A 26404-nucleotide genomic window follows, 5' to 3' on the forward strand; every position below is an offset into this window, starting at 1 on the left:
ATCAGAAAAATTCATTTAGAGGTCCTTTTACTAAGCTGTGGTAAAAAAAAAAAAAGTGGCATTAGCACACCCTTACATGAGTCTTTCCCATGCACTAAGGCCATTTTTAATGCAGCCAAAAAAATGGCTTTTTTCCATTTTTTTGTATTAATGGCCATGCATTAATGTTATTAACACACTGCCATTTTTTAAAAATTACATCATGAGCACTTACCACCAACCATTTTGTACGCAGTAAGGGGCTCATGCGCTAACCAGTTAGAACCTGGTTATGTAGCTGCGCTAACTAGTTAATACAGGAATACCTACTCTCCACTCCTGACATGTCCCCTTAAAAAAAATATATATATATATATATATATATTTTTAGCGAACGGTTAGATTTCAGGATTACTAGTAGAAACCTGAGTACTTCCCAATGGTACTCCATTTTTAGTTGTGTTAGGCATGTACTAGTAAAAGGGCACTTTAGTTAATTGTTTCAGAGAATCCACGTACATTTTCTCCAGTCTCCACACAGCTTCTAAGATAATTGGTTCTTATTGTTCATGCCATGCAAGTGCTAAGACATAGATGTACAGCCCTGATGCATTGACTGGGGAAATCAAATTACTTTTTGCCTTTGATAAGCTAAACATCTGCTTTGTCATAGAGATTCTATCATGTAATTTCCTCTGCAAGCATTTGGTATGAGGACTTTAGTTTTGTACAATATGCTACATATTTAATTCTAAGTAACACGTGGAGGGGCTTAATCGAACGGGGACAACCATCTCTAAGGGCGCCCATCTCCAAGGACGTCCCGGCGAAGGGGCGGGGAAACCGCTATTATCGAAACAAGATGGGCGTCCATCTTTCGTTTCGATAATACAGTCGGGGACACCCAAATCTCAACATTTAGGTCGACCTTAGAGATGGTCAACCTAAATGTTGAGATGGGTGACCTTAGAGATGGTCATCCCAAGTTTTCAGCGATAATGGAAACCGAAGACGCCCAACTCAAAAACGACCAAATCCAAGGCATTTGGTCATGGGAGGAGCCAGCATTCGTAGTGCATTGGTCCCCCTCACATGCCAGGATACCAACCGGGCACCCTAGGGGGCACTGCAGTGGACTTCACAAATTGCTCCCAGGTGCCTAGCTCCCTTACCTTCAGTGCTTGCCCCCCAATCCCCCCCCCAAAACCCACTACCCACAACTGTACAGCACTACCATAGCCCTAAGGGGTGAAGGGGGGCACCTACATGTGGGTACAGTGGGTTTCGGGTGGGTTTTGAAGGGCTCACATTTACCACCACAAGTGTAACAGGTAGGGGGGATGGGCCTGTGTCCGCCTGCCTGAAGTGCACTGCACCCACTAAAACTGCTCCAGGGACCTGCATACTGCTGTCATGGAGCTGGCTATGACATTTGAGGATGGCAAAAAAAAAAAATTAAAAAAATTTTTTTTAGGGTGGGAGGGGGTTGGTGACCACTGGGGGAGCAAGGGGAGGTCATCCCCGATTCCCTCCGGTGGTCATCTGGTCAGTTTGGGCACCTTTTTGAGGCTTGGTCGTGAAAAAAAATGGACCAAGTAAAGTCGACCAAATGCTTGTCAGGGATGCCCTTCTTTTTTCCATTATCAGCCGAGGACGCCCATCTCTTAAGCACACCCCAGTCCCGCCTTCGCTACGCTTTCGACACGCTCCCGTGACCTTTGGTCATCCCCACGACAGACTGCAGTTGAAGATGCCCAAAATTGGCTTTCGATTATGCCAATTTGGGCGACCCTGGGAGAAGGACGCCCATCTCCCGATTTGCATCGGAAGATGGGCGCCCTTCTCTTTTGAAAATGCCCCTGATAGCCATTTATAATCTGGATGTAGGGCTGTTGTGGCCCCTATTTGATGGTACAGACATTTAGACTTTGTTAAGAATGTCCTTTTGAAAGGCATAGAAGAGGTGATTTCAGAAGACTTACACGTGTAAAAAAAAAAATACAGCTTACATGTGTAAATTGCTACTACTACTACTTAACATTTCTAAAGCTCTACTAGGGTTATGCAGCGCTGTACAATTTAACATGGAAGGACAGTCCCTGCTCAAGGAGCTTACAATCTAAGACATACATATACAAAATGCTTACAGGATGACTACCTCAGAAGACAGGTGGAGGAACTGAGAGAGGATATGGTGAGGCTAAGATGAATCCATGATAATGAGAACCACCTTGATATAATGATTCCTGAGACATCCAAAATCTCCAGCAGGGGGGGGCAGAAGAAACTGTACTGACCACAGATCACCAGAGCCTGCAAAATCAACACCCTGACTACAGCTCTCCTGAAACGGAAGAACCAATATGTAGCCTAGGCAAAAGAGTCTCAGGACTAGTAGGAACTGGAACTCATAAGCAGCAATGTAACAAGTCTAACTGAATTAAACTGTAAGCCATCTTGAACCAATAACTACATTGGAAAATGTGGGGTACAAATGCAGAAATAAATAAAAATAAAGTAAACCTGAAAGTGGCTGGACTAGTGTACAACAGGAAACAAAGGGTATTGGGGTTGTTGACTCCCTTCTAAGGGGTACAGAGACATTCAGCTGCTAACTAAACATGATGTTACAGAAAGTGTTCTGTCTGCCTACTGCCAAGATGCGAGACATTATGGAGAGTTTGCCAGGACTTATCAAGCCTAGTGGCTATTATTCTATGTTCCTCATCCATTTTGACACATATGATACTAATAGGAAACTCCCTGATTGTATCAAATGCAGGGCTTTTTTTTGAGGGGTTACTTGGGGGTACTGAGTACCGGCACCTTCTCCATGGCCTGCTAAAATTGGCCCACGGTCCCCAAGTTTTAATGAAAGAGCTCAGGCTCTACACACCAATTCTGCCTTGTCATAGATTCTGTGACTGGTTGCAGGGGGGACTGGCTATTCTAGGGTGGGTCCCTCAGTGATCACCCCACTCCTGCAGAGTGGCCTGGCATTTGAGTACCAGCACCTTTTTCGCTAGAAAAAACACACTGTGACTGTAGGTCTAAGAGAGAAGATGAAGCAGATAGGTACACAGGCAGTATTACTCTAGTCAGTGGTAAAGGCCAAGGAAGAGAAATTTGCATTGTGGAGTGAATGGATGGTTTCATCAAGAGGGTTTCAGTTTTCTAGACCACGAGTTGATTTTTCACGGGTTGCAAAGCACAGATGATGTCCACCTATCAAAGAAGGGGAGAAATGTCTTCTACAGGAGACTGGTTAACCTACCGAATAGGATCATCAGGAACAGGTGAACAAAGTCCTACGATATATAAACGCCTTCAGGTAACTAAAACATTAAAAACCTCTATAGAAATACGACAAAAAGGGCAACATCTGGAAAGCAGTGTACCTTAATGCCCGTAGTATAGAAAAATAAGGTTCTGGATCTACAGCAGGGATGTCCAACCTCGGTCCTTAAGGGCCACAACTGAGTCGAGCTTTCAGGATTTCCCCAATAAATATGCAAGAGATTTATTTGTATGCACTGTCTAAATTGTATGCAAATAGATCTCATGCATATTCATTGTGGAAATCCTGAAAACCCACCTGGGTGAGGGCTGAGGTTGGACACCCCTGATCTAGAAGCTGTGATGAAGAGTCTGACTTGGATTTAGTGGTGGTCATAGATATGTGGTTCAATGAGAACTATGACTGTGATATATATATACTGGGCTATAATCTATTCAGGTGTAGCAATACACACGCAGCCCCATTAACTCAAAACTGATATGATCAGGTTGGGACATTTAGAAAAAGGAGCTGCCAGTGTAAAGCCTGTGCAGTGGGAGCGGCCATTTTTCAAAAATACATATTAAAAAACTGAATGGAAGAACTCAGTAAATGTTACACATGCAAGCTGGCATTTCATAATTTACATGTATAAGTTGTGAAACACCTTGCATGTATAACTTCCAAATGTATATTGTGAAATACCTATTTGCATATATATTTATATTTATTTATTGCATTTATACCCCGCATTTTCCTGCCTAGTGGTAGGTTCAATGTGGGTTACAGTTAGCGTTTTAGAGACTGGTTACATATTAAGAGCTATGTGCCTTCCTATCAGTGGCGTAGCCAAGGGTGGGCCTGGGTGGGCCCGAGCCCACCCACTTTGGGCTCGGGCCCACCCAGTAGCAACACACCTATGATGTGGCTGGCAGGGATTCCCAAGCCTCACCAGCAGAAAACTTCTAACTGCCCCCTTTAATACCTTGTAAATAGCAGATCTTCACCTGCAGCGAGCAGCAACTGATACATACTGCTCACACTGGCCCCACAGCCTTCTCTTTGATGTATTCCTGCCTATGCGGAAACAGGCTTAAAAGAAATGTGGGGGAGGGGAGATGTTTGAGAGACCATATGGCATGTAGACAAGAGAGGGAGAAACTAAATCACTGGTGGAACAGGGTGGAGTTCTGCCCACCCATCTTGAGCCCAGGCCCACCCAAAATTGGGTGTCTGGCTACGCCCCTGCTTCCTATGCAACTGCAAGAGGAATATTCTGGGTCCCTGCTCCTGTTTTGTGCCATTCAAATAAAATGAAGAAGTGGTCCATTCAAATCAAATCTTTAGCTTTTGCAGGAAAATATAAAATCTAGGGTTAAGAAAGGAGTTAAGGCTTCTCCCTCCCTAGAGGAGTCAACTAAGGAAGATGTAACAATTGCACAGGGTGGGTCCCCTACTCTGAGCCAATCAGGAGCCTTGGTTCCCTGATCTAGGGGCTAAGTAGAGAAGATAAAAGAACAGGCCCTGCCAGTTTGGTTCACAGATGTCGCTAGGGCTTACCCACATGAGAGTGAGATGAGTCAGGGGTTGCCAGTTTGATCAACAGATGTACCCTGAATCACAGAATGCCACAGGTAGGATAAAGGATAGGCCATTGGGGGCATGAGGGGTGGAGTCAAGATGGCATCATGACCAGATACACTGGTGTTCAGCTCCTGATTACCCTTGATTTCCTGAGAACGAGGCTTTCTCGGTATATGGGGCATAAGTGAAAGGTTAAACAGTATCCCATACAGTCCTTGACGACAGCGAGGGGACCAATAGATACTTTTGTGCACCCGGGAACGCCGATTACTCCGGGACACTTGTTGCTGGTCTCAGGGATGAAAGGAGGCTCATCGACCCAGTCTGAGCTGGAAGTTTCTTTGAGCCCAGAGACTCGAATACTACCACCACTGCCAAAAGTGATAGCCACTGAGTCAACTCTGTTGGCACAGGGAATACTGCAAGCTCAAGCTCCAACAATTGTGGTTTCCTTGGCGTTGCAGGGAGCAGCTGTAGTTTCCCAGACAGGCTTCCAATTCAGGATGGAATCCCTGGTTAAGGAACAGATTGAAGTTGTTGTTTCCTTGAAGTCTTAAATTTATCACTATTTCTCCAACTGTAAGTGAAATGAAGACTACCTTGTTGAGACCTACTTTTAATTTTGAGTCTCTGTGGGAAGGCATATCTCTACCAGAATGGTCTCTTTCCACTCAGTTACAAATTATTAATGACAAACTTACAGAAACGTTACAAAGTGCAGCTGGGCAGGATCGAGAATTAAGCTAATTGAAGCAACAAGTGGGCATTGTGGAGAACTCTTTGAAAGTAGTGCAACCATGTAGGGGATCTCTTTATTAAAGATTCTATGCATATTCATAGGAAATTGGAGAATCTGGAGAATGCTGAAAGAAAATTTTTCGTGTCCTGAACTTTGCAAAAGTGCCAAAGTTTTCTCCAAACAGGTAGAAAAGGCGATGTGTAAAGCCAGAAGGATGCTTGGGTGCATAGGAAGAGGGATGAGCAGCAAGAAAAAAAAGAGGAGATAGTGCCTTTCTATAAGTCTCTGGCGAGACCCCATTTAGAATACTGTCTGCAGTTCTGGAGACCATACGTACAAAAAGATATAAACAGGATGGAATTGGTCCAGAGGACGGCTACAAAATTGGCCAGTGGTCTCTGTCACAAAGCATATAGAGACATGCTTATAGACCTCAACATGTATACTCTGGGAAAAAATGGCAGGAGAGAGGGGATATGGTACAGACATTTAAATACCTCCATGGCCTTAATGTACAGGAGGTGAACCTTTTTCAAATGAAGGAAACTTCTGTAATGAGAGGGCATAGGATGAAGTTAAGAGGAAATAGGATCAGAAGTAATACTCTTTCATGGAAAGGGTGGTGGACATGTGGAATGGCCTCCCAGTGGAGGTCATTGAGACAAGGACTGTGTCTGAATTTACTAAAGCATGGGGCAGGCACGTGGGATCTCTTAGGAAAAGGAGGAGTTAGTGGTTACTGAGAATGGGCAGACTGGACGGGAGTAGGGGACCCACCCTTATCTGCCATCATGTTTCTCTGTTTCTTCTAAGAATTCCTGATTATGACTCTTAAAATTCCAGCAGAGAATATTCCACCTATTGCTAGAGTGTTCTATCTTCCTTTAGCCAAGAAAAAAATTTCTGAGGAGCATTTACAATCTCCTCAGATATCTATGGATAGTTTAGATTTGAATCAGTTCTTGGAAAGATCTGATTCTGCTGGTTCTCATTTAGGGCACCTCTTGTGTGGAGTAGAGGAGTAGCCTAGTGGTCAGTGCAGCAGACTTTGATCCTGGGGAAGTGGGTTCAATTCCCACTGCAGCTATTTGTTATAAAAAGAGGTCTAACTCAAAACATCATTTTTGTTTTGTTCCATTATGGCTAAAAGACATGTAAGTCTTAGGAACGCCCAAGTCCCACCTTGAACACACACGCCCCTGGCGAGCCCCCTTGAGATTTAGACGTCCTTCTGACGGACTTCAGAGGAAAACGTCTAAAAAGAGGTTTTGAAAATAGTGATTTGGACATTTTTGTGAGATAAATGTCCAAATGCAGACTGATGTCACTTTTTGGACATTTTTCTCTTTTGAAAATGAGCCTGATAGTAACCCATGTAAATTGTGAGTCTATGTGCTTTGAAAATGAGCACTTTGATAATGCAGTGTAGCTGCTAACCATCCAGATAGAGACCAAAGACACTTAAAGAGGAGCAGAAAAGTGCAACAACCATTTGAGTACAGAAGAAGAGAAAAAGATGTCCAAGAACCTAGAAGAGGGCACAGCTTTGGGGAAACTAAGATCTTCTAATATTACTAAAAACAGCCAACACAGTGCAATGGAGGAACAAGACTTTATTTTAAATATATAAGTGAAAGTGCAATGGCAGTATCATCAAACTCAAGAGTGTACCACAGAAAGGTGGTATATAAAAGAATCAAATATATTAATAATTTAAATTTAATTAATTAAAATAAATGTACAGGCTAATGATAATAAAGCAAAACTTTTTTGAACAATTATTTCTGTTCTGTGTTCACAGATGAAGGGCCAGGGATAAGAAAGAAGAAAATAAGCACAAATAGGAATGAAAGGTAGGTAGACCTTGAATGATTTTCAGACGACTGTATTCATTGAGATAGAGAATTTACAGTAAAGTTACTAATGTGTAAATAGAAACTAGGTCCCTCTGCATAAAATGGGATTGGACGTATGATAATCCAGCCAGTCATAGGTGTCAGCTTTGTGGGTGCTTGAGCACCCCCAATATTGAGCAAACTCCTTGTCAGTGTCCAAGGAGGTGTAATTTCCATTGTGTTTAGCACCCCCAATCATTTTGAAAAGTTGGCTTTGATGCATCCAGTGTGCCCTAGTGAAAGTTTCCCCTAGTTGTAAATTGTATTTTTTATTCTAGTTTATAGTTTATTTAGATTAGCTAAACCGTTGTAGATGCCAGGCAGAACAGAGTGTGTACAGGCTACAATAAAATTTTTCAAAAAGAATGGAACACTAAATAAAGATAGGAAAGGCGCACAATCATATAACAGATACAGAAAGGATACAGATAAGAACAAGGGAAACGTGGAGAAGGAGCAGCCACTAGCTGGTAGACCTGATCAGACTGACCCTCCAAAATCCTACCTGAAAAGCCAAGCCTTTAGATTTGCCTTGAAACTCTTGAATGAGGATTCACTGTGAAGAGGAAGTGAAAAGTTATGTCAGGTAAAAGGTGAGAGAAAGATTTCTCCTAATAAGCAGCCTTAGGACTGGGAAGGGCAAGACGATCATTGAGGGACCGAAGGTCCTAGCAGGTGAGTAGGGGATAGCGAGACAGGAAAGGCAGTCCGGAAGGTAGCCAATGCTGTTGTTTCAACAGTGGGGTTGTGTGGTCTAAACAACGCACATGACAGAGAAATCTAAGAGTTTTCAGGTTTTATTTAATGATGAACAAGGCAAACCTGAGTAGATGATATTAGAATAATCAAGATGGAAGATGGAAGTCAACAAAGAGATGACATATGGCTTGAAGCTGGCAGAACAGAAGGAAAGTGATCTTAGACAGATGTGAAATTTAGGGCAGGAAAGAAAGGGAGGAATCCCAGACAATTCCTAGATAGTGGAAACTTGTAACTAGGGTTATTTGTGATCCAAAAAGCATAATGGAGGAGGATGGGGGAGATATGGAATTGGAGAAGCAGCAGGTGACCTTTTTATCTGCTAACCAGTGCTAACCAGTGAGTGACAGCATCCAGACAAGCCTGGAGAGGGGCAATGGAAGGAGAGGATGAGCTGTTTAGGTAGGTCAAGTAAATAAGAAGAATATCATCAATGTAGAAGTAGGCTGAGATTCCAGATACCTCAATAAGGGCTGCAAGGGGACTCAGGAATAGGTTCAACAACAGAGGGGAAAGAATTGAACCTTGGGGGACAACACGATGGAGTTCTCTATTTCTGAAGGGGGAAGAGGGAGTGATAGCCTGAAAGCTACGGTGTGATAGAAAGAAAGGGAACCATGACAGAACCTCACCAGAAATACCAAGGGATGACAGATGACAAAGAAGTAGCGAGTGGTTGACAAGATCAAAGGCCACTGAGAGATCTAGGAAGACTGCTAAGAATTTTATGTTGAGCCAGATGAGAAAGGATTTCACTGAGTAGGACTGTCATTACTGTCTCTGTGCTATGGTGGGGTCTGAAACCAGACTGTCAGCGGTGGAAGGCTAGAACCTTTTCAGCGAAGGAGGTAAGCTCAGAGAGTTCAACCTTTTCCAGGACTTTAGACATGAAGGAAAGGCTAGAGACAGAGCAATAATGGATGGGCATATAACAGCCCATTTCCATTTATCAGAAAATTGGCCAAGACGAGGGAACAGGATCATATGGACAAAAGACAAGTTTCATTGTGCACATAACTTTCTTTTAGGAAATAAGGGTTTGAGTCTGAAAGGAAGACCATCAGCTCATTTTCGAAAGAGAAGGACGCCCATCTTTCGACACAAATGGGAAGATGGGCGTCCTTCTCCCAGGGTCGTTCAAATCGGCATAAAATCGAAAGCCAATTTTGGCCGTCCCCAACTGCTTTCTGTCGCGGGGACGACCAAAGTTCACGGGGGCGTCAGAGGCGTAGCGAAGGCGGAACTTGGGCGTGCCTAACACATGGGCAATTTTGGCCCATAATGGAAAAAAAAGGGCGTCCCTGACGAGCACTTGGATGACGTTACCTGGTCCTGTTTTTCTTACGACAAAGCCACAAAAAGGTGTCCGAACTGACCAGATGACCATCGGAGAGCATCGGGGATCACCTCCCCTTACTCCCCCCGTGGTCACTAACCCCCTCCCAACCTCATAAAACATCTTTACAAATATTTTGTGCCAGCCTCTATGCCAGTCTCAAATGTCATTCTCCAGTCCATCACAGTGGTATGCAGGTCCCTAGAGCAGTTTTAGTGGGTGCAGTGCATCTCAGGCAGGCGGACCCAGGCCCATCCCCCCCTCACATTTACCACTTGTGGTGGTAAATCTGAGCCCTCCAAAACCCACCAGAAATCCACTGTACCCACATCTAGGTACCCCCCTTCACCCAAGGGCTATGGTAGTGGTGTACAGTTGTGGGTAGTGGGTTTTGGTGGGGGGGGGGGGGGGTTGGAGGGCTCAGCACACAAGGTAAGGGAGCTATGTTCCTGGGAGCAATTTATGAAGTCCACTGCAGTGCCCCCTAGGGTGCCCGGTTGATGTCCTGGCATGTCAGGGGGACCAGTGCTTACGAATGCTGGCACCTCCCACAACCAAAGGGCTTGCATTTGGTCGTTTCTGAGATGGGCGTCCTTGGTTTCCTTTATTGCCGAAAATCAGAAATGACCAAGTCTAGGGACAACCATCTCTAAGGACGACCTAAATGTCAAGATTTGGGCGTCCCTGACCGTATTATCGAAATGAAAGATGGGCATCCTTCTTGTTTTGATAATACGGGTTTCCCCGCCCCTCCACATGGACGTTTTGCAAAGACATCCTCAGCAAAACTTGGGCGTCCCTTTTGATTATGCCCCTCCATGTCATGGTACCAGCTTAGTGCAAAGAGGGAGAAGGTGACAAAGCAAAGGTAGAGGGGAATGGAAGGTGGTGGGGTATGTAATGGTGGTAAAGGTTGTAATAGAGTATTAATCTTGCTAATGAAATATACAGAAACTGCCTCTGCAGTGGGGATTGTACTAACCACTCTTTTAGCCCAAGAGTTGACTATTTGTTGGTAAATGGAATAAAAGTCCCTGGAGGAAATCGGAGACTTTAGAAGCCTAATAGTGATGTATTCCCTTTCTGCCTTTTTTAACTAGGAATTGTATTCATGGTGAAGCTCCTTGCACTTCCGCAAATCAGGTGAAGATCTAGATTTTCTCCAAAGTCTCTCTGCTCGTTGATATTGGTGTCTAACTAACTGAAGGTTAGAGGAATACTAGAGTTCCTATATGAAGGCCTGACCTGGCAGAAACTTTTGGGGCAATAGATTCAAGACCTTGCTCCAAAATAGAATGCCAAGTTCCAGTTTGGTCATTAAGAGATTTAGGAGTCCTTTTACTAAGGTGCGCTAAAAAATGGCCTGCGCTGGTGTAGATGCATGTATTGGACGCACGCAGGTCCATTTTTCAGCGTATCTGCAAAAAAGGTCTTTTATTGTTTTGGCTGAAAATGGACGTGCATCGAAATAAAAATTGGCGCACGACCATTTAGGGCCTGAGGACTTACTGACACCCATTGACCTAGCGGTAAGGTCTCACATGTTAACAGGGCGGTAATGGTCTACGCACGTACAATGCCGATTACTGCCCGGTTAGAGCCATGCACCAGAAATTTTCCAGCACGCTTAGTGGACACACGTAAAAAATGAAATTATCGCCCAGGCCACATGGTAGTTGGGCGTTAGTTTAAAACTGATGTGCATAGAATGCGCTTATGCGCCTACGCGGCTTAGTAAAAGGGCCCCTTAGATGGGAAGTCAGCAGGGACTGAGAACAGCGATGGAGCGAGGGAACTGACTCTGACCCAAGAGAGTGATCTAATACAGTATTCAGGAACTGATGGTGAAGGTTGGGGAAAGAGGGCAGGGCAAGCTCAAAAAGAATGTCAGAATGGTCGGACCAGATCAAAGAAACAGATGAAAAGGACAATGGAAGGATGCAAAAATTTTGTAAAGAACCAAATCTAGTGTATGGCCCGCTACGTGGGTTGGAAAAAAGATCCACTTTTGAAGTGAGAGATTGGATAACAGATCCAGAAAGCATCTAGTTCTAGAACTACGGAGGTAATTTTTATTTATTGCATTTGTATCCCACATTTTCCACCTCTTTGCAGACTTAATGTGGCTTACAGTGAATTATTATTAGTAGGTGGTAGGTTAAGAGATGACAATTATTGTTACATAAAGAGTATCATAATCGAAGTTTAACAAGTGGATATAAGTAGAAAATAATACTGATAATAGGTACAAGTGGGGGTGCCATAGAAAATAGCGTATTCAAAATTCAGACCAGGAGATATAGGCAAAAGCATAGCTGATAGTAGGTAAATGATGATAAAGGTAAGGTGGAGGTGCAGTAGAAAATAATGTGTTCGAGGATTAAACAAGCGAGTATAGGCAGAGAGCATTACTGATGATAGGTAAGGTTGCGATGTATTACCTTGATAATTGCTGATCTTATTGGTATGCCTTGTTGAATAGGTAGGTCTTCAGGGATTTGCGGAATTTAGTTAATTCATAAGTAGTTTTTAAGTTGCTCGGCAGTGTGTTCCATAACTGTGTACTCAGGTAAGAGAAGTTTGACGCATGGGTTAGTTTGTATTTTAGGCCTTTACAACTGCGGAAGTGAAGATTTAGGAATGTGCGGGATGACCTTTTGGCGTAATCTACATGCACATTAAAGTATCTAAAATGAGTACGTTTGGATAACGAATTGTGGCTTCAGAGAGGACCTGTAGACACAGCTTTCATACATGCAGCTTCTGTGCATGTATGAAAGCATCTCTGAGCATGCGCAGATCAGCTGCACTTAGTGATTGGCTGATCTGCGCATACTCAGCTGACCAACTAGCTCCCCCCCCCCCCATGAAGGAAATCGCATTCAAATGAGCTAACAGCGAGCAGCTCATTTGCATGTGATTTTCTTCATGCATGCCCGGCTTTCTAAGAATCGGTTCGCAGCAACGAGGATCGCTAAGAACATTTTGCAGAGGTTTTAGTGCATCTGGGCCTGAGAGACGGAGGGCAGTAAAACAAGAGGATATGTACAGAGGGAGTAGTATCTACCCTAACAATCAAGAGGTCAGGGTGGGAGAAAGGAGAAAAAAATTTCAGAAACCTTTAGATCATTGGTATACATAAATATCCATCCCATTCCCAAGTTTGGAAGAGTGGGAGATAGAAACTTGGCAGAAGGCAGGCATAAAGATTAGCCTCTTCCCCGGTCCTAATCCAAGTTTCAGTAAGGCACAAGAGTGAGCAGCCATGATCTTTGATTAAGTCACGTATGAGAAATGGTTTAGTACATAGTGATCTGCAATTAAGAAGACTGATGTCATCACACAGTGGGGTGCGTGGCGTTGATGCAACACAGGGCGGGAGATGAAAAACTAGTGGGGGGAGCGAAACTTATGGCACAGAGCGGACAGATGGTTACCCCAGAACACAGAGACAGGGAAACGGAAGGGCTAGAGGGCTGCGTAGGAACAAGTATTAGAACATAAACACCAAGAAAGTAATAAACTTACAAGACATAGGTCTCGCGTGCACGGAATTGTGATAACCTAGGGATAAGGACTCCACGACAGGGAAAAGGAAGGAATATCGGCGCGCGACGGCTCCCCACAGCAAGCTGGGAGACAGAAAACTAATAAAGAGAGCAATTTAGTTCCGGGTGCAGGTGTGAAAGGGATCCTTACAGGGATCACGTGATAATATGCGCTTCAAGAGAGGGGCAGCTCAGGAGAGAGGACAGTGTCCAGGGAAATACCAGCAAGCACATAAAGAAAGAGGCAGCAGAAATTACTCATGCATTTAAACAGTACAAAAGCAAAAAAGCAAAAGCTATTCATTTATTTATTAGGAGTCAATATTCAAAAAGATTTGCTGATAATTTCAGTGTTAACAACATAAATCCTTTCTGGTCAATATTCAAAAGCGATTTAAACAGGAAGAAGAGGCTGTTGCCTGCTTAACTGCTGATAGTTAGAGGCACTTAACCACTGAATAACAGCTTGACCAGTCATTAGAAAAGTGGGCTGGAGAGGGGAGTTTCAGAGGCGGAATTGGCAGCTATGTGGGGCCAGCAATACTCAGTGCTGCTGTAACCTCTCGCGACAGCTCACGGTACTACACAAAGTTCAGTTCTGGTCACCAGATCTGAAAAAAGGTATACCCCCAGATTCTATATAGCGCACTTAGAGATCCGCACTAAACTCCAAGTGTATTCTGTAACAACGCACATAACTTAATTGGCTTAACAAGTCAATCAACATTGTTAACTGCACATAACAAGCAATAATGAGCACTAATTGGCAATAATTAGAATTTACGCGCACAACTCCCTAAGATTATTCTGTTAACACACTGCGCCTAAATTTTAATGCGCACAGGCAAAAAGGAGCATGGTTATGGGCGGAGAAATGGGCATTTCGTGGGCATTCCAAAATTTACACATGTAGTTATAGAATATGGCCAAATGCGCCTAAATCTACGCACCAGGATTTACGCCATGTTTTTGTTGGTGTAAATGGAGGTGTGTAGTTTTAGGTGCTAGGCTATTAACTAAGCGTATTCTATATACCACGCATAAATCTAGGCACCACTTATAGAATACGATTAGGGAGAAATGTTTTCCGCGTGGATTTTCTAGGTGCCATATATAGAATCTGGCCCATAGCAGATTTAGAAAAGGTTCAAAGAAGAGCGACCAAAATGATAAAGGGGATGGAACTCCTCTCATATGAGGAAAGGCTAAAGAGGTTATAGCTCTTCAACTTGGAGAAGAGACAGATGAGGGGAGATATGAATGAGGTCTACAAAATCCTGACTGGTGTAGAACAAGTAGAAGTGAATCGATTTTTAATTCTTTCAGAAGTACAAAGACTAGGGGACACTCAATGAAGTACATGGAAATACTTTTAAAACATACAGGAGGAAATATCTTTTCATTCAACAAACAGTTAAGCTCGGGAACTCTTTGCCGGAGGATGTAACAGAAGTTAGCATATCTGGGTTTAAAAAAAGTTTGGACAAGATCCTGGACGAAAAGTGCCTAGTCTGCTATTGAGACAGACATAGGGAAGCCACTGCTTGGCCTGGGACTGATAGCATGGAAAGTTGCTACTATTTGGGTTTCTGCCAGGTACTTGTGACCTGGATTGGCCACTGTTGGAAACTAGCTAGATGGACCTTGGGTCTGACACAATATGACTATTTTTAACTGCTATTATGATAAATATGGGGAAATTATTACTATTTGGGATTCTGCCAGATACTTGTGACCTGCATTGGACACTCTTAGAAACAGGATACTGGGCTTGATGGATCATTGGTCTGACCCAGTATGGCAAGCTCTTATATTCTTATGGCACCCGCAAAACAATAGCATCACATAAAATAGCAGACCTAATTTGATCACCTAGATATGTGGGTACTGGCACTGACTATCGGCCAACACCCATATAGCCCTCAGCAATGTCCTGCATCTTCAACACTTGCTCCCCTCCCTTCGAACCCCCTCCACAATGAAGCCACACCCCCTGAACCCTGCTACACCATTACAGCTCTCTCCTTCCAATTCAGCACCTCCTAGGACTCTGACAAAATAACACACATTCCGATCCCCCCCACCAAATTCCACACCCCCCTCGGACCCCCCTCCCACTGCATACCAAGGAGGCAGTGCATGCAATTCTCTCTCATGCATATTCATTGTGGATATCCTGAAAACCTAGCTTGCCTGTGAACCTCGAGGACTGGAATGGAGTAACCCTGCCCTAAAGGCTGTTGGTTTAAAACGGTGGCCTCGACTTCTGCGGTAGTCTTGTGGTAAACCACTAGAGATCAGCTTTCCATATATAGCTGCAATTTTAAAGGAGAAACATTAGACCTACCATCTTCATAAGAGCAGCGAGGTATTCTGTTTGCTTTCAGTTTCCATATAACCTCGATATTCCATGCAAGACATTTTTTATGATCCTTGAATGGACGTTCAAAGGGTGTAACTGTCTGTAGGAAAGCAATCGACTCTGCAACTTTGTGCACCATTTCATCTTTTCTGGAACCTTGATCTTCAGTGTCCCTGTGAATGATCCTGGCTTTCACAAAGACAGAATGCAGTATGACTGAGTGCTTAATAAAGTAGTCATCTCTGTAAACCATAATACTTGGAAATTTTAAGAGCACTCTTTGAGTTCTGCTCACATTTAGATGCCTTTGGTTCGCCCATCTCTTCTTGATCACTGAAATTCCACTTCTGGATTCTGAAGAAGCCACAACTTCTATGTTGACAATGCAAGGTCTCGAGCACAAATACTGCACTGAAATTTCAGAGTCGTTCACAGTGTTTCCTGTGCTGGTAAAATGCACAAAATCTGTGTAATTCAGATGCTGCGAAGATAGTTCAGTAACGGCTGTGGTCTCTTTGCTTAAAGAGGGCAATGAACACTGGGGAAAAAGGTTAAAATAATTAAAAAATATATTGGCAAAGCATATTTTAACAAAGAATCTGAATTTATAATAAATAATATGGATTATGTCGGGCACTTAGGGCTTGCTTTTTGATTATATGCCCTGTTCATTTTTTCCCAAATATATTACCATTGGATCCTTCATACTGGGGACTAAGGGGTCCTTTTATTAAGGTCATAACAAAACTCTGTAAGCCACATTGAGCCTGCAAATAGGTGGGAAAATGTGGGATACAAATGCAATAAATAAATTTAGCATGTGCTAACAGCCATGGAGCCCCCAGATATACAATGGGCTGTACAGCATTTAGCACGTGCTAATCGTTAGCATGTGCTAAATTCATCAGCACACTTTAGTAAAAGGACTGCTAAGAGAGGATCGTTTTTCTTTTTCTCTTAATTCATTTTCCTATAAATTCTTTTTGCTATTGGATTTGCTGGACAAGTATGTTATTTCTTGTCTATTTTTGAAACATTAGAATAAAGGAAAAGTAAAATAAAATATTAAATATTTTTTAAGCTACATTGGGCCCTATTTACTAAGCCATGCTAAAGGCACGTTAGCATTTTTCGCATGCGCTAATAATTAGTACACGCTAATGCTACAGATACTCATAGGAATATATGGGTGTCTCCAGTGTTTAGCGCACGCTAAAAATGCTAGTGCACCTTAGTAAATAGGGCACATTATCTTTTGCATCGAGGAGTTTGGCAAATGAAATCCCCACTATTGACAATAATGATTTAATATATTCCTCATAAGATCTTTACATTACTTTACATAAAATTCTTATATGCCGCAACTACCCGTTAGGGTTCAGTATGGCTCACAGAAAGAAACAAAGGCAAACCCTGATAAATAATAAAAATTCAAAATAAAATACTTCCCACACCATTTCTGAGTTAACATATCTTAAAGTAATCTCCTTACCCAAGGGTTACTATACCCTTCGGTAAGGGGATTATGGGGATTAAAATCTGAAACTATTTTACAAACATACCACTTCAAAATAAGTGTGCCATATTTTCAGCTTTCTCCCACTGCATGATGACAGCTTTTACAGTGAAAAGGAAAGGAGGAGTGTAACAGATTTCTAAGGTTTTTAAGCCCGTGATAATTGTTTTGATATCTTCCTGCAATGTATTTCTCTAGTTTGGCCAGCAGGTGGTACATGTTTATGCTTAAAGCTGTTACAGAGAACTGACATTTCTTTCTTAAATTAACATAAATAGGAACAGAGCTGCCAAGGGGTCCCAATTTTTGAGAGGGAGATTTTAGTACACTCCCTCCCCAGCCCCGCCCCACTCTGCCTTGGCTCCATCCACTCTACATGGCTCCGCCCCGCAACACACCTCAATCCCACAGTCATGTCAGAAAATATTTTATTTAATAGCCGCCTAATACCCTTTTCAATTAGCTTTCAGAGGCCAAAACCTTCTGTTTCAGGTCAGGTCAGGACAGTATAATGCTGTTATGGTATCCTCTCCTGACCTAAGGAAGGAGTGCTGGACTCTGAAGGCTAATTAAAAGTGTTTTACAAATCAGTGAACGTATCACCTTATTTTCTATTTTGTGTTTTATTTGCATTTATAAACCTTCATTAACACAGCTACCACATTGCTTTACCATAAATTAAAAATAAAATTATTTTCTGTACCTTTGTTGTCTGGCCATTTACTTTTTCTAATTGTGTTGGTCCCAGGCTCTTAATTCTGCATTCCTTTGTCTTCTCTTAACTCTCTTGCCAGGGTTTCCTGTCCATTTGTCATTTTTCTCTCCTTTTTCTTGGTTTTCTTCAAGTTATTTTTCTGCCTCGCTCTCTGTCCAGATTTAATTCATTCTGAGGCTTATTTTCAAAGCACTTAGCCTCCCAAAGTTCCATAGAAACCTATGGAACTTAGCCTCCCAAAGTGCTTTGAAAATATGCCTCTCTTACTATCCATTCTTTAATTTCCCTCTTTTTACTTCATCTACCTATGGCTTTTCATCTTTTCCTCACTTTTCGTCTCCCCATGCCCCTTCCTCTTAGTCTCCAGTCTTTCACTAACTCTCCTCTCCCCCTTTCCATCCAGCATCTCCCCTCTCTCCCCCCATCCTTCTATTGTCCCCCCCTCTCTCTGCATCCTTCCATCCAGCATCTCCTCTTTCTCTCATTAACCTTCCATCCAGCACCTTCCCTCTTTCTCTCCTACCCTTCCATACAGTGTCATCCCTTTTTCTCTCTCCATCCTTCCACCCATTACCCTCTCCCAATCCTTCCATCCATTGTCTCCCACTATCTCCCCTTTCTTCTAGCGTTCTCTGTCTCTTCCATTCAGCATGTCCTCTCTCTCTCTCCATCCTTCCAGTGTCTTTCCTATTTCTCTCCCTACCCTTTGATCCAGCGTCTTCCCTCTTTTTGCCCCCTCCTTCCAACATTTTCCCTCTTTCTCCCTCCTTTCACACAGCATTTTCCCGTCTGACCAGCTAGGGTCTCCCTCAGTTTCTCCCCAGCAGCTTCTCTCTCTCCTGCCTTCCCATGTCCCCTTTCTCTCCCCATCTTTCCACTCATCTCTCTCTCTGTACCCCTCTTCCATCCTGCATCTTCCCTCTTTCTGCCCCCTCCTTCTAGCATTTTTCCTCTTTCACTCCTTTCATCAAGCATTTCTCCTCTTTCTCTCTCCATCTGATCAGCCAGGGTCTCCCCCTTGCTCCCCTTCCTTCTCTGCAGCAGCCTGTCTCTCCCTGCTCTTTTCCATGTCCCCTCTTTTTCTCCCCATCTTTCTCTGGCTCTCTCACTCTCTCTGTACCCTCCAGCATCCTTACTCTTCTTTCTTTCTCTCCCCTCTGCTCTGGACACCCTTTCCCCCACCCTTTCCAACCATGTTTCCTCTCTCCCTCTGGCCTTCTTTGAAACAGCAGCAGTGCCGACACAAGAACAAAAGCAAGCGCGGGACCGCAGCAGCCTTCAGGCATGCGCTGTCAGCTCTGCCGGTCCTCTGCCCCCGGAACGTGAAATTGACGTCAGCGGGGGCTGAGGATGGCAGAGCTGACAGCACATGCTTGAAGGCGGCTTGACTTTTTTCTTATGCTGGCTAAAGAGAGAAGTGGCAGCAGCGGCTCGGCGCTTGTTTCTTGTTCCTGCCGCTGCTCAAGAGAGACGCGGCGGCAGCTGCAGTGGCAGAATTCAACGGGAGACTTTCCTGCTTTGGCAGGAGTGTGGGAAATGAACCGCCAAAGCGGGAGTCTCCTGCTGAATGCAGGAGACTTGGCAGGTCTGTAGGAAGTGCCTGCAGTGATGTGATCATCTATTTTCAAATATTGTTGTTCTGGGCTCTGATTGGCCTGGAGTTTGAAGTTACCCAGGAGTTACTGGTTTCTGCCCCAGTTTCAACCAGGGAAAAGTTAGTTATAATTGATCCATATTTCAGTTACTTGTTACTGTTTGCTGATTGCACTTTTTTTGTTCATTGTTCTAATTTTTCAGACAATAAACGTTCCTTTCTATTTAATGCCTTTGCCTGTCTGGACTGATTAAGAATCCTGGTGGTTTGTATGTTGGGTCCGTGAGTGTTTTCTAGGAACTGTGGGAGCCCTGGAAGTGTGGCCCCAGTAACCTAGAAATCACTAGGGATAATTTGAGAGTGGGAGAAGTCGCCCAGAGGTGGTTGTGACCCAGTTGGTAGGAGGAGGGTGCTAGTATAGAGCACAAGTGGCAACTGCAGACGTACCTGTGCTGTGCTGGGGATAAACCCTCTCAGGGGCCACAGGGTAACCCCAGGCAGGTGGCTAGGCATTTCGTGATAAGGCGGATTTCACCACCGAGAGCACTGCGGTTCTCCAGGACTCTTGCAGCAATCATCAGCTAGCCAAGCAACAGGTTGTATGGTAAGAAACCCAGATGATGATGGCAGAACACCATATAGCCTTTCCAGTGTATCCATCCAACCAACAGCTCAGTCTCTACAATTCCTTCTCCCTCGGAGATCTCAGTACTTGTCCCATGCTTTCTTTAATTCTCTGTGTCTTTTCAGCACATCCACTGGGAGGCTATTAAGCATCTTTACTGTCATACTGCCATAACTGCCCATAGTGCTTAGAACTGAATATCTTTTGAAGCGACAAACGATTGCAGAAGACACACTATTTTACTATAGCTTTCAGCGAGTCCTCTTAACAGGGTTAGAAGTAACTATGATCCTCTTGGGGGGTACTTTTGTTTTTTTGTTACGATGTGTGGTCTTGTGTGAGTGTGCTTTACTATCTGGGTCCTGTTTACTAAGGCATGCTGTAGGCGCGCTAGTGTTTTTAATGTGCGCTAATGATAAAGACACCCATCTATTCCTATGGGTGTCTCTAGCATTAGCGAGCGCTAAAAATGCAAGTGCACCTTAGTAAATAGGGCCCTGATTGTGGAGCTTTTTTCTTATTTTTCTTTTATTTATAATATTGTAAACCACTGTGTTCTTATATTAAACCACGCGGTATAGCAAGTGTAATAAACTGTAAGAAGCCAAAAATTCTACAGACATCAGTTGGTTTACTGCCCCTTTTAAATCCCCCTCATATACTTACATGACCCCATTTCAAAAGAAGCAATAGTGAAACTTCAGCATCATGAAACCTAAAAAGAACAGCAGTACCAAAGTATTGCCCTGCACATATCAAATTAATTATATCAGTAGAACTGTTAAAAAGTTAAGGGAAAAGAAAATAATACGCTAAAATATACAGCAAAATTAATTTGTGTAAATTGGAAAATTAATCCAGCAAGTCTAATGCACAAGATCATAACACAATTACTGGGAAGGCAGAAAAGTATGTGCTATAGTTAATCTTTGAACTTCAAAACTCATGTCCTCACCCCAGCATTTGAATATGATGAAAAAACTAATACCTTGCAGCACTTAAAAGGATGAAGAGTGCAAAAGAGGCACTCTCACACATCCCACTCCAGATGTTAATAACCAGGACCCCACTTCCAGGGAGATAGAGCAACTGGTAGAGACCTCAACCTCTCAAGAACACAGTGGAGGCACTATTTGGCTCTTGTTGAGAATTTAGGGGTCCCGAGCCCCCCAAGAAGGCTGGAGTGACCTTAATCTGACTCCATCTCTAAATAACACTAGTACTGGGGTAATCAAGGAGTTATTGCCTCTAAGGGAGACGTTAGGTCTAAGGAAAAGATACCAGCCTTATGACAAACTGGATTTAGATTACAAGTTATACAATGCATTTATACTTACAGCCTTTGATCATTAAGTGAAGCCCACAAATCATCATTTGGAATGAGGAGTTTATTTGCCAAGGTATAAGTCAAATAAGTGATTGACAACAGGCACGTACAATCAATTAATTATAGGAATATGATAAGCTGCAAACAGGTGTTAATTATTTGCTAATCTTTTATAATTTCTTTTACCAATTAGAGGTTTTACAAGGGAAAGCAATTAGGTAATTTGTTAATTCTGCTGGACACATTGGTTTCCCTTGGAGAGAGAGTGGCAACCCTTTTCTCTCTAACTTAAACCAGGAAATACCCTGATTTTTATAGGTGCCCTCAGGATATGGATAATATGACAGTAGATATACCTAATTGGATCTATGCTAATGTCATGGTTGTCACTGATTGGCTCATGCTAATGAGTAGCTTCTATCTTGCTAACATGGTTTTGTCTCTAGCTCGCTTGATCACAAATCTTAAGCAAGACCCTGCTCACAGGAAAGTCTCCCTCCTCTCTTGGACAGCTAGTTCCCTATTTTCTCTGCACCTGGCATGACTCACTCATTGCTCAACTTGTTTTTCTAACTTACATTAGAGAAAATTCCACTTTGTAACAGATACGGGCTTCCATTTTGTGCTGAAATCCTCCATTTTGTTTCCATATCTATTAACTTAACTTTTAGGCCTCAATCTGGGCTACAAACTAGGTCATACTTTTCCAGTAAGCTCCCAGTTATGTCAGCCATCAGATTTCTGACTCAGCTAAGGTCTGCAATGGCCTGAGCTCTATGACTGGGCCCTCCACCATTCCAGTGGGGGGGTCTCTGGCTGTACCATAATTATACACTCTCGATGGTCAGTGTTTTTTTTTTTTTTTAACATTGGCCACCTCAGGCTTTTTATACCTGGATATTCAACACTGGGCCATTCCCAGATACAGGTAATGGAATATTTCCTCCTATTTGTCAGAGAAAGACACTGACAGAGGCATGAACGGGGGCAGCTAAGAACAGGCCTCATGAGTATCAGAATTAGCTGGAGCTAGTTAAAACGGATTGCTGGGAACCAGTTTATCCCATCATAAAGAATATGCAGTCCTAAACTTAAATGGATAAGCTTTCTAGTTTGAGAAAACAAGTTATATGATCTTATTCAAATGGATAAACAACCAGACAGCAGCTGAATATCTCATTATTCAGTTGTTTAAGCTATTCCTCCCATGACCCATAACTCAGATCCCTTCCTCTATTAGTCATATAACGTTTGAAAGAACATTGAGATATATAGCCAAAAGCTATGCATTGGCCAGTCTGAAACTTTCAGTTAATAGGATCAATCATCTGAATATTGACCTTGAGAAATATAACTGCTGTTTTGGGATCTTTCAACACTTTGCTTGGGTTTCCTTTTATGATAGAGCTCATCAACTCTGTAATCAGTTTTGATGGTTCTGAGGCCTATCTTCTACTGCCAGTACTATGAAGGTGTTCGGTAACATGTCATAGGAACTTGTGATTGTGAATTGCAGCTCCTTTCCCCTATGCAGGTACTGTTCAAACCAAAAACTGGCCAAGTCAAACATGATATATATGCTATGAAGCAGGGGTGGACTGACAATGGTCTGGGCCCCTTGGCAACCAGGGTCAGGGTCCTCCTTTTGGACTTTTCAAATATGTCCTCCAGAAATTTTAATTTTTAGGAAAATATCCTCAAATATCCTCTTTTTCTTTTATGTGCCTACGATCAACATAAGAACACAGGTGTTGCCATAATGGGACAGACCAAAGGTCCATCAAGCAAAGTATCCTCTTTCCAACAGTGGCCAATTCAGGTCATAAGTACCTACCAAGATCCCAGAACAGTAAAACAGATTTTATGCTGCTTATCCTAGAAATAAGCAATGGATTTTCCCAAGTCCATCTTAATAATGGCTTATAGACTTTTCTTTTAGGAAATTATCCAAACCTTTTTTAAACCCTGCTAAGATAACTGCTTTTGCCACATTCACTGGCTACAAATTCCAGAGTTTAATTACACATTGAGTGAAGAAATATTTTTTCTGGTTTGTTTTAAATTTACTACTTAGTAGCTTCATTGCGTGCCCCCTAGTCCTTGTATTTTTGGAAAGAGTAAACAAGTGATTCACGTCTACCCAATCCACTCCACTTAGTATTTTATAAACCTCTATCATTAACTCTCCTCAGCTGTCACTTCTCCAAGCTAAAGAGCCTTAGCTGCTTTGGCCTTTACTCATAGGGAAGTCATCTCATCCTCTTTATCATTTTCGTGGCCCTTCTCTGTAGCTTTTCAAATTCCATTATATCTTTTTATTTATTTGTTACATTTGTATCCCACATTTTCCCACCTATTTACAGGCTCAATGTGGCTTACGTAGTACCGTAAAGGCGTTCACCAAGTCCGGTAGAAGAACAAATACAGTATGATGTTAAGGTCGAATGAGGTCGACAAATACAATGTGATGTTAAGAGCAGATAAGGTAGGTAAGTTTCAGGCAAGTTGGGGGTTGAAGATGGGGGAGGTTATATAGTTTCCAAATACGATCTTTGGTTCTGCTGTGTTGCTGAGTTGAGGCATTTATGTTGGGTCGGTAGGGTACGCCTTATTGAACAGATATGTTTTTAGTGATTTCCTGAAGTTTAGATGGTCGTAAATTGTTTTCACGGCTTTTGATAGTGCGTTCCATAGTTCCGAGCTTATATAGGAGAAGTTGGATGCATGGGTTGTTTCGTATTTGAGTCCTTTGCAGTTTGGATAGTGGAGGTTCAGGTATGATCATGATGATCTGGTTCTGTTTCTGGTTGGTAGATCTATGAGGTCTGTCATGTATCCGGGAACTACACCACAGATAATCTTGTGGACCAAGGTGCAGATTTTGAAGGTGATGCGTTCTTTGATTGGGAGCCAGTGCAGTTTTTCTCGGAGGGGTTTGACACTTTCGAATCGTGTTTTGCCGAATATCAACCTGGCTGCTATGTTTTGGGCTGTTTGGAGTTTGTGAGTTGTTCTTTGCATCCCGCATAGATTCCATTGCAGTAATCTATATGACTTAGTACCATTGATTGTATTAGGTTACGGAATATTTCCCTCAGGGAGAAAGGTTTTACATGTTTGAGTTTCCACATTGAGTGGAATATTTTCTTTATAGTGGAGTTTCCTTGGCTCTCCAGTGTAAGATTACGGTCAGTTGTAACGCCGAGTATTTTGAGGCTGTCTGAAATAGGGAGGGTGTGGTCTGGCGTGTTTAAGGTTGTGGGTTTGTAATTATTGTATTGGGATGATAGGATGAGACAATGTGTTTTTCAGTGTTCAGCTTCAGTTGAAATGAATTTGTCCATGAGTCCATGGTGTTCAGACCACGTCTGATTTCATTAGTGATTTCTGTCAGATCGTGTTTGAAGGGGATGTAGATTGTGACATCGTCTGCATAGATGAACGGGTTGAGGCCTTGATTGGATAAAGACTTGGCCGGTGGGATCATCATTATGTTGAAGAGTATTGGTGATAATGGTGTTCCTTGAGGTACTCCGCAGTCTGCTTTCCACAGTGGTGATATGTTTGTATTTCATTTTACTTGGTATGTTCTGGTGGTTAGGAAACCTTTGATCCAACTAAGTACCTTTCCACCAATCCCGAAGTGGTCTGGGAGTCTTAGTATATTGTGGTTTACCATGTCGAATGCGCTCGACATGTCAAATTGGAGGAGAAGTATATTTTTACCTGTGGCTATTTCATGCTTGAATTTGGCCAGGAGAGTGACTAGTACAGTTTCAGTACTATGTAGGGAACGGAATCCTGATTGAGATTCATGTAGCAATGAGAACTTATCCATGTAGTCAGTAAGTTGTTTGGTCACCAGGCTCTCCATCAGTTTGACAACTAATGGGATAGATACGACTGGGCGGTAGTTGGTGAGATCGTTTTTTTCTTTGTGTCTTTAGGTAGTGGGGTGAGTAGGATGTTGCCATGATCCTGAGGGAAGTGACCTTGGAACGTGTAGTTTAGATAGGATGTGAGGTCTTCTATGAAACGAACGGGGGTGGATTTGAGTAGATGGCTGGGGCAGGTGTCCAGCTTGCAGAGGGTATTGGAGAATCTATGAGTCGCTAGGGTAACTGATTCGACGGTGAGGAGATCAAATTTTGACCAGGTGCGGTCTGCTGGATATTCTCCAGAGGTTGAGTCCAGTCCATTTATGAAGTTTTCGATGTCGGTGTTATGCTGAGGAAGTGTGTTGTGTAATTTTATTATTTTTTCATTGAAGAATTTGGCAAGTTTGCCTGCAGATGGGATATCTGTGTTGGTTGTGGTTAATGGAGTGGTGTCTAGTAACTTGTTTACGATTTGATATAGTTTCTTCATGTCTTTGTAGTCAGGTCCTATTTTAGTTTTGTAATAGGACCTTTTGGTCTGTCTTATTGTATATTTATATTTTCTTTGTGTTTGTTTCCATGTGTTGAGTGTGTGTACATCTTTTATTTTTTTCCATGCTCGTTCGAGTTTCCTGGTTTGTGTTTTGAGTTTTTTTAGATCGTCATTAAACCATGGGATCGAGTTTTGTCTTCTTCTTGTTCTTATTATTAAGGGTGCTATTTCGTCTAGTACGTTTCTACATCTTTTTGAGATGCCGGTGACCATAAATGCACATAGTATTCGAAATGCGGTCACAGCATAAGCGATACAAAGCCATTATAACATTCTCATTTTTGTTTTCCATTCCTTTTCTAATAATTCCTAACATTCTATTTGCTTTCCACATATTGAGAGAAATCATCTCTGGCCTTTTTTAGTCAAGTCTGGACCCATGGGAGAGAAAGGCATTGCCTATCTCCCATTTTTCTGCTGGGTGAATCTGTCAAAGGAATTTCGTTCATGCAGCACAACCTTAAGCATATGTCATACAAAGACTTTCACACGTGTCTCAGAAGCCAGCCAGTCAAAGTTGTTGAGGGATATCCGCTGTTCTGGTAAGTACGCTTGGGCTCAGACTCAATCAAACTCAAATCAGTTCGTTTTTGAAAAGTACTTTGTCTACTGCTGTACTGTAAATCAGTCACTGTTTCATGTGTGTTCATTAATTAAAAGCCATTTACACATTTGCTACAATTAAATATTTCTTTAGCAAAGGCAGCATCCATTTTT

The 26404-nt window shown here is 42.6% G+C and overlaps 1 protein-coding gene across 2 annotated transcripts in view; it reads right to left on the reverse strand.

The window, feature by feature from the left end:
* SEL1L3 (SEL1L family member 3) overlaps positions 1–26404 on the reverse strand; it is a 163975-nt gene that overhangs the window by 135067 nt on the left and 2504 nt on the right. The window contains exons 1-2 of one of the 2 annotated variants that reach the window (XM_030191256.1): positions 15775–15857; positions 15465–15664 (exon numbers count right to left, since the gene is read on the reverse strand). In XM_030191256.1, the coding sequence (XP_030047116.1) occupies positions 15465–15664; positions 15775–15776 (202 nt within the window). In that variant the 5' untranslated portion in view covers positions 15777–15857. Of the gene's footprint in view, positions 1–15464; positions 16018–26404 lie in introns of those variants that run through there. The other variant, XM_030191255.1, reaches the window with a different exon arrangement.

This window comes from Microcaecilia unicolor, chromosome 2 (assembly GCF_901765095.1).
Source record: "Microcaecilia unicolor chromosome 2, aMicUni1.1, whole genome shotgun sequence".
NCBI classification, from domain to species: Eukaryota; Metazoa; Chordata; class Amphibia; order Gymnophiona; family Siphonopidae; genus Microcaecilia; species Microcaecilia unicolor.